We start from the raw sequence: 13,984 nt of genomic DNA, 5'->3' as shown, positions 1-13,984 counted from the left end.
ACGTTTTGGAATTAAAACAATAAAAGTTAAAAAAAAAATAACACAAAACAAAATGTCAATCATATACTACCATGTTTTAATACCTATAAATCATAAAAAAAAATATATTGGATTAATTATTATAGATTTATTTGTTAAAAATTTTAACTCACCACCATTTGTGTGATTTCAATGATGATTAAATCAAGGGAAGCGATAATAATGTATATAATTATAATAAGTGTCAGTGGCGCTAGGGCAGTGCATTGGGGTGCCATGCGAGGGTACAATAAACGTACAGGTAACAGATTGCTACGGGATACGGAACAACATCTCCAACTAGGTACTTACACACTATCAGCTTAAATAACTTCGATAGATCTCTAGTCGCAAACTCCATTGCAACTATCTTTCTCCTCATTACAAGTCAATTTTGAAAAGAAAACATTACCAATTAATTTAGTTATGTATATTTTATTTCAACATAAAATGATATTTACAACATTTTTTTTAAAAAATAATTTTTATAAATGCATTTAACGAGATTTGACTGCATGAATTTTAAACTACGCATCTAAAAATAAAATAAAAGTGGAGGCTTTAAATTATAAAGTTTCAATGAAATGTGATTCATTTATAATCTATAAATAAATAACATTTTACATAAAATTTTGTCATAAGCGACTTTTTTTTTTCTAATCTAATTATATCTATATTGTGCCAATTAAATATTAAAGTGTCGAATTCGAAGATATTCGTGTAATAATTTATCAAACATTTAAAAAGCATGAAGACATCGTTGTAGTGACTTATCTCTATTTATTTCGTCGTTTAGACAAATTATACTTAATAATACCACAAGAATGGTGACAGTAACAATAGCTAGAAAAGATTTCCTTATAAACGATCAGTATTTCGTGTAGTATCGTTATCTAGTAATAAATCTAAGTCAGTCTAGTGATAGTTCAAGGTAGGGTATATTATAAAGCAACACGTGCAGTTGTCACGATTTGTGAGGTAGAGTCCGGATAAGGAAGGAAAAGATATTGAAAATAGAATATTACAATAAAGAAGAATAAAATATCTTACGACTATGTTATATAGCTTATTTAATTAAAAATGTAATTAGTTGTTGTTCTCTTAGCAATCTATTTAAAATTTTATTTTTTTTTCTAAAAAAAATATGCTGTTTAGATTTATCAGTTTTAATTTAAAGTTTAATTTTAAATGTTATAAGATTATGTTTTAATTTTGACTGGAAAAAAAAATATCGATTAGTTTTTTTTGGCATTTGATTAGTACTAGATTTTTTATGTCTATCAAATTAAGTAAGAATTCAATGTATGTACTTTGTGTTAGTATAATTTGCGTTTGTAAATTCTTCACATACTAAAATTTAAAAGAATTATAACATTTAGATTTAACGTCCGAATACTTTGATGAGAATTCAATCGTTTCTGTTTCACTTTAAATGAACGACTTAACGTCCAGTATTCGTGTAAATAAAAAAAAAAAGTTAAATTTATTAAGTAATATTCCTATGGATAAAACAAATCTTATTGCCAATCTTTTACTGCGGTACTTATAAACTTATCACGTAGATAAGCACGAGAAATTGTCAAAAATGGTATATATTTTATGTATCAGTTTAGAGTTCTATATTTAAAATAAATATACTAACGTCATTGAGAACATAGTCTTTCAATTAAATTTTAAGTAACTATGATTTAAACTGATAATTTTAAAATATGTGTAAACTTCGTTAAACGGAATGGAGATTATGTAAATGAATAAAGTCGGGTTTTAATTAAATTAACGCAGTAATAATTTATTCCGTGGAATAAACTAAAAAAAAACGTTAAGGACAGCTTCGTTTGATGCGGGAAATTTATTATGGTATACGAGATGATTGAGAAGAATGAATGGTGAAGTCGATTTATAAAGTCGGAAATAAGCGGACGTAATAATTATTATAAATGTATATTGCCTTTACATTGTTATAGTATAAATAATTAGATAATGTCCATAATATGATAATGTTATTTTTTTTTAATTTTTTGTGTCAAGGTTGTTATTTTTGTTAAAGCAAATATCCTTCAAAATTTGCATAAATGTGCGTAATTGTTAAACACGTATTTTCACACACACACACACACACCTGCACAGTGCTGACAAGTGGTAGTGATAGAAAAAATATATCTGGTAAATGAAGAGGCATTCAACTCTACAGAAAATACACTTAACATACATTCAAGAACCGTTACTCACAATACAGATGACAAATAGTTTCGGGTTAAATTAAGATATAAAAAAATCAACCTTTCGTATATTTCAACAACGTGCGCTTATTCCCTTACTCAGCATTCAGAGGTACGTGCGTTTAGAGGTAGCTTTCTGAGAAGTCTAAGTCAGATACAGAGGCACGGGAGGATCTTGTGTAGTTGGTGGATGTGCCGTAGTCAGATGTGGCGGTGGCGAGGTCAGCTATTACCGCCCCCGTACCTTGCGTTACTCCATCCGCTGCTGCGGCCTCGCGTTCTGCTAGTTTCTGCTTCAGCACGCGGATCCGTTCCTCCTTCTGAAGACAAGACTTGAATGTTATACAAATCGTAATAGTATACCATAAGATGTCAAGTCTAAATATTTGTCACCTAAATTCGTCTTACGTCTAAATATAACGAAGAATTTCAAACAATACCCAAAAATATTTAGAGAATGAACTTTAATTACATTAGGCTTTCTTTTTTAATTAGTTTCTACACATTTTAAATGTTCTACTACATAGCTAAAAGTATCGCTTCTAGTGAGAAGGCTCGAAGCTTATACATCATGCTTCTCCAATGCGCTTTGTTGGATAAAAATGTGAGAGATTTCCTTTCGAACAAGGAAATTTATCGTCGAGCGCGAGATGAACTATAAACTCAAATTAAGCACATGATTTACTAGTGCTTGGCTGGATTTGAGCATCAGTTCATATTCACATATTTAAAACATTGTCTAATTTTATAATTTATTATTATTAATAATAGACGGTAATAAAATCGATCCGAATTCAGATTGAGGAGAAGTGCAAACATTGGTAATTTTTCAGATTACAGGCGGTTACTGAGAATTTTTTGACTGACCCAGTAGACTCAGTATTTTTTTATCCGGGTGACTCAAGGTTTTAACCTAGGATCTCGGTGCCTGCGGGCTTATTAATAAGGATAACTGCTTAGCGAATACTAAATATGTAATTTCAATTTAATTATCAGTGATTATTTGTGTTTTCGACATAGAAGCCTTAATATAATTTATCAGTTATTAATCTCAAGATAATGTAACTCATTGAGGTCTATTTCAATAGCAAGGTGCTTGAAATTAAATTGTGAGCGGCGAATTTACATTTAGAATGAATTCTTATCAATTTACACCCATTTACTCTAATGAGTTATTATAAAGCTCTTAATGTTCGTAATAGCTCGCATCAAAGTCGTTTCAAGTAAACATTGTGACGTTATAAACTTGCCTATCAACGTGCTTCTGTTTAATGAAATGAAATTTGTAATGATAAAAATGTCGAATACATGTAACGTTTAAACATTAAATAATAGCTTTGTTAGTCTATTGAAATTCTGAAAAAATATATATTATGTCTGATATCGAATCCTTCTAAATAAAATCGTTTGATTTAAACATTAAATACGAGTATAAATAATAATTTGAACAAAAGAATATTCTATTGGTTAGTAATGAATTATTGCTAAGCTATTACTTTTTGATCGATAAACTATTTTGTTTTCCTTTGGTTTAATCTAAAAATTCCCATAATGAATTTTGAAATGGAATATAATATATATTATTTCAAAATTCATTATTGTAATTTTTCGAATATAATATAAGTAATATAGGCGATTATTGGAATATTATAGGATATCCTTCTAAATAGGAGGGAGGCGAAAGTTTGCCGCCATCTTGAAAATCGAGTATTTAATTAATTTAAATTAATTATGAATAGAGCATCGCATCGTACAAATAAAAAATCGACTTTTATTTCAAATATTTTTCAATAATTTTCAGAATTTACGAGATATGATTTAAATATTTTTTTTTTTGTGATATGACATATTATGGAAAAGGTTTTATTATTCTTACACCCAGAAACATGATATTTAAAACTGTTGCAATCCATTTGACAAATGAATTATTAATACTTTTTGGTTAGCGAATTTCTCATTACTATCTCTCTTCAATTATTCAGAGTATTTATTGTTATGTGGCCTAATCGTATGAGTACTTATCGTCATTATAATAAAATATAAACGTAAAGCTACAATTTATTCAGCTTGTTATCAAAATTGATCGTAATGATCAAGACTGATCAATCGAAGTAATAAATATAAACATGATACAAGATTACTTGAAAGAGAAATACATATTGATTACAAGTCTGAGACCTTGTCCTAAAACTGTTGGCTTATGCCCAGAAGAGGTTATATTTTACGGCAGCCACCAACACCGCTTGCGCTAAAATCCTATAAACTCGGTTAAAACATGTTATCTAATATCTGAAAAACGACGACCAAGAGCCAGCCAACAGTAACTATACGTTATGGACAAATTTATGTGAATTGCATGCATAAATGAATGATGACATAAGAGGCCATTGCGGTGTCAGCGGATTACAATTTTTTCTACTTAGACATACGTATAGTACTAATGGTAATTTGACCTAATATCGATAACTGCGATTCAAGGTTTTAGCTGACAACGCAGAAGATATCAGTACTCACTATTCTCCTTTTTAGTCCAATTTGATGGCATTTATTAATTTTCAGTCTCCGCTAATCTTTATTGGGTAAACTCAGAATACTAGCCCAAGACCTCGCGATCTTCAGCCGTACCAGCTTAAAAAAGCCAGTTATTATTAAATAAATATTAACCATTAAACTCAAGTTAGAAATGCTTTGAGTACATGTTGAATTTTGTGTCGAAAATAAACGTTCAATCTTGTCGTTTCTCGTTGAGTCACGTCTGTTTATTAAATATTTTTAAAGAGTCGTCGTTGCTAATATTATTTTCGTTGAGAGCGAAGATGGACCATGGATCTTTATTATTGGTCGTGGGTCCAAATTAGTAATAGTCAATCTGATTATTGAAGTTAAATTTGTATTTAATATACTTCATGTTTTTATGATGTTTCCAGTTGTGTGAGTAAAAATCTTATACAGAAATATTTACCAAAACCCAAAAGAACAACAACTTTGAAATATAAGTTACAAAATTTCCTTATTGTTTTGCTAATTTTATTAGATTGATAGAGAGGGTCAATGTTTTTTGTTTTTCCTTACATCATTTTTAAAACATTAGACGTCACAAGACCATGTTATTTACCATTTTAGTCACCAAAACTCTATGCTCCAATGAGTCTCAGCTCTATGATACGAAAAATTTTAATAATAGCATAAAGGTTATTAGTTTTTAAATAATTTGCTTGCAATTTGTAATAAACTTATTGTAGCTCTTGATTATCCATCAGAATTACATCTAAAATAATAAACGAAAAACGTTTTTACTTAAATCGTATCTGACGTTTTCTTTAATATCCAGACTCGTAGCGGTCACATTTACTCCTACGCCAAATATTTGTTTTGTTAATCTATGGAAAATTCTGAAAAAATATGTATAATGTCTGATATAAAAATATTATATACTGATATTATGAAGTAATCGAAAGCATTGTGACGTAACTTGCAGATGAGAGCCTAGATGGCCCAATGGTTAGAACGCGTGCATCTTAACCGATGATTACGGGTTCAAACCCAGGCAAGCACCACTGAATTTTCATGTGCTTAATTTGTGTTTATAATTCATCTTGAGCTCGGTGGTGAAGTGAGGTAACCTGCATGTGTCTAATTTCAACTAAATTCTGTCATATGTGTATCCACCAATCCGCATTGGAGCAGCGTGGTGGAATATGCTCCAAACCTTCTCTTCACAGGGAGAGAAGGCCTTGGCCCAGCAGTGGCAAATTTACAGGCTGTTAATGTTATGTTGTTGCAGTTGAATGAAATTATGCCACTTGTAATATATACATCATACGCTCCAAAGCCTTCACAAGCGGTAAGGAAGCTTTTGTTCAGGATCAGAACATTCTATGAATACACTTTTATCTAACAATTATGTAATGATATGAATTATAATTTTGCATTCACAAAGATCAGATATCCAGTCTAGATATTTTAATAATAATAATTCATGACAGTGAAAATAATTTCAGTAATGGTTTACTAATATTCCTACTAACTCCCGTTAAACATAAAGCCCGTGCTAGGAATGGGGGACGACAATAGCCCGAGGGGACAGGATTGAACCTGCGATTTTCAAATAGCTAGACAGCCCATGAAACGTTATTGACTGTTCAAATACTACTGACTGTTAATGTGTTGATTTATTTGTCTATGAGGAAAAAAAGCGAAGATAAATAAGATGTATTTGAATCTTGAGTTTTTAGAAGAAAAAAGAAGAAGAATATAAGGCAGGCAATCGTTATCCTGTCTGTGTATTTGCACAGATTGTTATGGCGATCGGTTGAACAGTCTATATCTTGATGTGCTGCTGTGCCATTAAATGTTATATATAATATAAAATTCACTAAACATATATGTATCAACATGATGATCAGACAAAATGCTTAAAAGTATTTTGTTCTCAACTGTTTTGTCATCATTTTATTCTGTATTGAAGATATTAATACAATTGCTAGTTTTAAAAATATCACCTGTGCGATAAGTTTCTGCAATTCCTCATTTTCCTTGACGAGTTCTCGGTATCTCTCCTCGTCAGCGGGGGCGGAGCCCGAACCCGATCCCCGACCACTTTCCGCGCGCTCCGTCGGGTGCCGTATAACCTCTATCACCTGTATAAAAAAAAAGTAGTTATTTTATCTTGATACGTTCATCTTCATGTAATATAAGTGTCGTTTACGGTTAGACAGCCTAAAAGGGTACCTACATTATATAAATAATCTCTTTCTTTTGACAGTTACGACAATACGAATAAACATATTAGTATTTATAGCTATTTAATTGGTGGTAGGACTCTGTCTATCACCCGCTCATCATATTTACTATCACCAAAGATAAATACTTAGTATTGTTGTGTTCCTGTTCAAAGGTACAAGAGTCACAAGGGATATAATAATACAGTTTACATTGTTGTGGCTCATTTGTAATGAAATGAATGGTTAGCTTCTTTCGGCACCAATATCTCTGGGCAGTGGTGACCACTTACCATTAGGTGGCTCATTTGATCCTCCGCCAACATATGTAATAAGAAGGAATAATAATAAAGGTTATATAAATAGGATCAGTCGAATATGACTAGCTCAAGTATCGGAAAAAAATTTAGATGATAAATAATACTTTACAATATATAAATGTATTATTATATTTATTTATACATACAAATTGCATTGATGAGTTATCCTATATTTGCGATATATGATGATAGTAAATATCTCAATATTTCAAATTGTTATTTTTTAGGACAGATATACATATACATTGCAGATTGTGTTGGCTTCCTATTTAATAATATAAAAAATATATTTTTAGAGCCTGCATATGTGTTAAAAAAATATAATAAAAAGTTCTACTCGATAATGTCGTTGGTTTGGATGAGTTAGTATGTAAATTCTTATCTGAATTTTATTGTTTAAATTTATATACGACATCATGATCATATGATGTCATCGTTTATAAGCTATATTTTTTTAAAAAGTAGATATAGTGTAATGTAAATACAGATGGTTTTTATTTAATTCTTCTAACTTTAAAGTTTTATAAATTTAAATCAGTAGCTCTTATTTATGTCCATGACCATATCTTATATTTATTATTATATTATATATCGAACGATAAAGAAATTTAACATAATTTTATTTACAACGTTTTACCTACTTTTCTCACGTCTACGGACGCGTAGGTTTCATATTTCGAGGGTGGTTTAGGGAAACTCATACGCTACATTACGTCATCATAAATTTAATATGGCGTATAATAAACGCAAATTGTAGGTAACGAAATATTAGGAATAGGAAAATTCAATTTTGTTTGGTGTCAAGGAAAAAATGGATCAGATTTTTGCTTTAATGGATAAGAAAATATTTTTAAAAAACAAATATCCTTATATTATATAAGGATATTAATTATTAACAATTAATATATTGTTTTGATTTAATTGAAATAAAACTAGAATAGGGCGATCGATGCCATCTATCTTAATTTTTAAGTGGTAGCTTTTCAGAAATAAAAATAAAAGTAGTAAACATACTTCTTTTAAGAATAACTACTCAATTAATTTTTAAAACAATCCACATTTTTGGCGTTTTTTGTATGTGTGTGTTTTTTTACAATAGACGTAAAAATACGACGAAAGTTTAAAGTGAATGAGCATTGAATTGTAAAATCCCATTACAATCATATCATAATATAGATGTAGAATAGAACCAAGTAAGACGCACCAAGTTTCTTAACTACGCGAGCTATATTGGAGATGGCTCGAATTTTGCAAAGTGTGAACTGTTATTACTCCAGTTTTCAGGTTAATGTAACCCGATAGAAGGTCATAAAAGACGATATAAATGCAGGCGACGATGATTAGGATCGTTGCGGAAAATTTGGCGGTAAGTGCCAATCAAATCGTTTGCCAAACATCCTAAGATTTATTACAACCATCGACGAGTTCGTAGCTTTAATGATTTTTCCACACCCATAATATGACAAAATGTTTTTTAAATTAGATTCTGATGAAGTCGAAATTTATCCCTTTCGACCTTTCTATTTTTTTTCGCTTAAAATATATTACTTGATATTGACAAGTCAGCGCTGAAACAAAAGAGTTTTCAAAGAAATTCAGCTCCTTTTATGTCATTAACAAAACCGACATTGTTTGGTAACAATGGAAAAAACCGTACTTGAATTAACGAGAAGATAACAAGGATCAGATAGGGTTAGAACTATTGTGTCCGAATAATACATTTTCTAATAGAAAAAAGAAATGTTAATCTTTTACGAGAATATACCTCGAATTTTCAAGGTAAAAATTCTCACAGTATGGTTGAGTAGCATTCTAGAATCTTAGTGATTCTGTCTGGTTTCAGTTTGAAATGATTGGTACTCGAAAGCAAATTTCAGGTCACTTGTGGTTGGTACACTGATAAATTAAACAATCGCAATTTGTTACTTCGATGCGATTTATGGAAAGTAAACAAATTGTTTTTGTCAAATTATTGAAAAGAAAAATACATAAGTTCAAGGAATCGGCATTGAAAATCTTACATGACGACGATTCATAACTAGAATTTGTTTCAAAAGTTTGTTGAAAAGGAAGATGTATTTTCCTTTAAGTTAAAGGTATATGAAGAAAACAGAAGAAAGGACAGGAGAAAAAAGAATAAAGGTAGATGTTATATGACATAAATAAAGTTCAGAAGATGCCGCGCGTTTCAACGAAAGCTTTTTATATAGTAAATAAAAGTATTATATAACTACGCTCCATAGTTTTATAAATTGTGCTGTCAAATTTATTCCCAATAACTTTATTAATGAATAAGGTCAATGTCCCCTATATCATCATCATCATCATTCTCCTCCCAATTTTACTTGGGGTCGGCGCAGCATGTCTTCTTCTTCCATACTTCTCCGTCGGACGTCATCTCACAAGTAACATTCTTTCTAACCATATCGTCTTTCACACAATCCATCCATCGTTTCTTGGGTCGTCCCCTACCTCTATATCCATCCACATCCATTCTCAAAACCTTTCTCACAACATGGTCTTCATAACATGCCCAAGACAGCCGGTTTCCAGATAGCATCTCGGTTACCGGTGTCACTTTCAAACTTCCTCTTATGTACTCATTCCTAACTCTATTCATTCGCGTAACACCACACATTCCTCTCAGCATTCTCATCTCCGCCACATGCAATTGTCTTTCAGTCATACCTTTTATAGCCCAACACTCTGATCCATATAGAACAGCAGGTCTGGTCAATGTCCCCTATATAAGGATAATAATATTAAATATATAACATTTCCTTCAATAATAATCTTAGCTCCTAAAATTTTATTTAAAACGCAATTTAAATATTCATATTGCCATATTATACATCTCTGGAAAAACTTTTACATGTATTTCCACGTTTTAAATTTAAAACCTTTTAAGGGTACTCCGTTCATCATATTCACGACGAAACATGACATGGCTGCTTAAATAAGTTATTTTCTAACGTTAAGGTTGAGTGTCGACGATGTAAGGATGTACCTACTTATCTCTCCTGTAAGAACGTTTGCTTTCACAGGATAACGTAACACACGCAACTTAATAATATTATAAACACAGTTCATTTGCATAAGACATATGTATATACATATATCGCGTCTGTCTGTCTTATAATATATATATAATAGTTACATAATCCAGCGACTCCTCCAGTGACATGATCATTATTAATTACATGTTAGTATGCATGTCAATTCAGAGAAAACATTTTATTTATGTATGTATTTTATATACATTTTTGTTAAATAATATTTAAAATTTGAATTTTTATTGAATATTTATTTGTAATTATTTTAACGAAAACGAATTAATTACTTTGGAAATATGTTGCCATCTCAAAGATACATATTAACATGATTCACATAAATAAATTCATAACAAAACACGACGTATAGTATGATACCTAGGAAAGATGGTTGACTTCTTTAATTGTATAAATTATTTTTCTAGTTCACACACAGATATCTCACTTCACTTACCTTGGGTATAAATATAAGCGCCATGCTCAGAAAACAACAAAACACGATCGCAAGTGAGACGAAGGCGAACGCTGCGTCCTGCTGGCTAGCTATCACCAGCGTCACGGGCGCTGTGATGAGGCATAGCACAACCACATTGTAGATACTCATGCCGACGTAACGAGAATCGTTGATTTGTCGCACTTTAACCGAGCGAGTCTCGTACGCAAGAAACAGTCCAAAAACTAACACCAATCCTTTGTATCCGTACATAACTCCTGAAACAAAGACAAAGATTAGACACGAACTTTAAAGATATATATTAATTTATAAGACTCAAGCTAATGAATGAATTTGATATTAGGAGTTTAACCAAACTTTTTGATTTTTTATGTCATATACATAGATAGGTGGAATGGCCTGACGGTAAGTGGTCACTACTGCTTATAATAGACTTTGATACTGTAAGAAGTATTAATAGTTTCACATATTACCACGCCACCAACCTCGAGAACTAAAATATTACGTGCCTGTAGTTACACTGTATGACTCACCCATCAAACCTAAACTCAACAAGACTCAGTATTGCTGTTCGGCAGAATATACGTATAATGAAAGGATGGTACCGACCCAGACGGACTCGCATAAAGCCCTACCAAGTATTATGTTTGTGATGATGGTGACTTCAGTAATATAAATCGTTTTTTAATTATAAATTAATATATTTAGTTTTGAGCCATATTACCGGATTATTTTCAATACAAAGTTACAATACGTTTGGAATTTAGATACAGTAGTCACTGCTATTCACCAATTAAATTACAAATTAAAGTAAAATAAATACAATGAAATGTATATATTCTTGTAATATTTAATCAAGCCGTCAATCAAAGGCTAAAATATTTAATATGTAATATCCCTTGTTCTTGTATTTACATTGGCTCACTCACTATTCGCTCACTTGGTGGTAGAAATGCGGGCCTGAACAAAACCATGATTGTAAGTAGTGACCGGTGTCACTACTTACAATCTTGATGACATTGCATTTCATTTTGTATAATATATTATATTATACAAAATATGAAGTTAATATATTCAAAATGTTTTATATGAAGCGAAGTTAATTTTAATATCATACAATCGCTAAGATAAATGGTTATGTACTTCCGAGGATAGTGTACTGCATATAGGGTACATTACAATGAGTCATGGATTTAAATAATGTACATTATAATTATTTATTATACAGATATATTTACGTTTCGAAGCATGGGGGGGAAATGCCAACTTCGGAATGCTACTAAGAATCTTTCAAAGGAAATCACAATAACAAAACCGCACTAATTGGGTTTTGAATTGACTTTGGTACCTGCAGTTTTTTTTAAGGCATATTAATTAGCCACTAGACATGAATATCTACTACTGAAATTATTAATACGAAACTAATTCACCCCTCGAAGCGTAAAAATGGGGGTGGCGGTTTGTGCGTTTGTGTTTTATAAATTTCGCGAGGTTAAAGCAACAGTTTCCCTTAGTAAGTTTATAAATAATTGCTTAATGTTGACACAAAAACCAGTCGAGTCTCCACATATTATCACAAAAACCAAACACAAGCCGACGTAGACTAATGACACACTAATTACACAACTTTAAGAACTTATATTAAGCATTAAAACAAAAATAAACTAAAAGAAGTTACTTAGAAAATGTATTAATAAATAAATTATTAACATGAAAACACTACAGTAACTTGTTTCTAAGTGTACTTTCAAACTTATTCAGATGTGTGACGCTTGCTTTTGTTCAAATATGTATTATTTTAGATATTTTATATATTATCTGTGGTCGTTATAATATATGTGTGTTTTTTTTAAATTAATTTTGTAAGTTCACAATCTGTGTTAACACAATAAGCCATTCAGATGAGATATCTTGATCTATGTCTTGTTAGCAGAAGGAATTCATATGAATCCCTTTCATATAGTGTCACCAAATCTCACGGTAAGTGTAGATACGAAATTAGAAACGGCATAGCGCTTTAATCTGAAAATATAGTGACGAATTTTCGATCAATAGGTTATCTGAGTTAAAGATTTTACAAGCTTTTTTTAACTCGTTTGATTGAATGTGTGGTTCAAATTCTTGCTTTCCTCAAAATAGTTGCTGTCACTTTGTTCTTCTTAAACTAAGTAATCAACAGCCATAATATAATGAGTTCTAAAAAATAAATGAATATATCTAATATTTAATAGCGTTTCTACCTATTGAAACCGCAATCGAGTTATTCAATTGAAAAGTTTTCGAATCGAATGCACTCGAAAGCATGCCAGGGAAAGGTGATAATAATTCTACTAACAGTGCAATTATTCAGACGTATTCATTTAAAAAATCTACTTCAAAACAAGATTTCTAAGATTCAAGTTATGCTTTTCCTTCTCTTAGATTGGAAATGTTATAGAATATGTAAATGTTTGTTAAATATAAATGTAAAACAGTGTAATGAAGACGCAGATGTGATTAACAACTTAAAGTTTAAATTTCGTTTCGAGTTTGGGACGCAAATGAGACGCGGTGGACTTGACGTGGATTTATAAATGTTCCCTATTGTTTACGAGCAAACAAATTATATTTATCTTATTCAGATAGACAGAATGTAGCTTATTCCATATATTAATCTTAAAGTTCAACGAACTTTATTTGAGTCGCATTTATACTACCAAAATCAGAACAGAATTTTATTACAGCTGTAATATTTAACTGTACAGTAATTTTGTTTATTTTATTTTGCTTTATTTTTGTACATATATAGAAAAAAAGATTTTACCGTTTTTAACATTCAATATAAAATGTAAAGAGGTTTGATATAAGTAGACGATTATTTAAAAAAACTTATAAGCCTTGTAATTTATATGGAGAAAAAATATTTGACAAGACGATTGATAAATTGAGCACTCAACGCGGATATGTGACCTTATCGCGGTATCTGGTTTTGTACACAGGGATACATCAAGCAACAGTAATTAATCATTTTTAACAGTTATTTTACATTGACTAATAAATGGAGAGTTCATATTGATAGTTGAGATCGGAGTTTAAATTAATTTTTCATTCATCATTATCACTAATTCATCAATTTCTTTTCATTAAATATGTCATAAAAAAGACTGTTGATATGAATAGAATATTATATTTTATATTTATAAAAGTAGTGCATGTATAGTTA

At 30.6% G+C, this 13,984-nt stretch overlaps 1 protein-coding gene across 1 annotated transcript in view; it reads right to left on the bottom strand.

Moving 5' to 3' along the window:
- Positions 1–2,359: 2,359 nt before the first annotated feature.
- The window catches only part of LOC125072488 (gamma-aminobutyric acid type B receptor subunit 1), a 76,948-nt gene continuing 65,323 nt past the window's right edge, over positions 2,360–13,984 (bottom strand). The window contains exons 12-14 of the mRNA XM_047683145.1: positions 10,774–11,039; positions 6,740–6,877; positions 2,360–2,557 (exon numbers count right to left, since the gene is read on the bottom strand). Of these exons, the coding sequence (XP_047539101.1) occupies positions 2,360–2,557; positions 6,740–6,877; positions 10,774–11,039 (602 nt within the window). The remainder of the gene's footprint in view (positions 2,558–6,739; positions 6,878–10,773; positions 11,040–13,984) is intronic.

This window comes from Vanessa atalanta, chromosome 2 (genome assembly GCF_905147765.1).
Source record: "Vanessa atalanta chromosome 2, ilVanAtal1.2, whole genome shotgun sequence".
In the NCBI taxonomy this organism is placed as follows: Eukaryota; Metazoa; Arthropoda; class Insecta; order Lepidoptera; family Nymphalidae; genus Vanessa; species Vanessa atalanta.
This window is presented reverse-complemented; position numbering and strand designations above follow the sequence as displayed.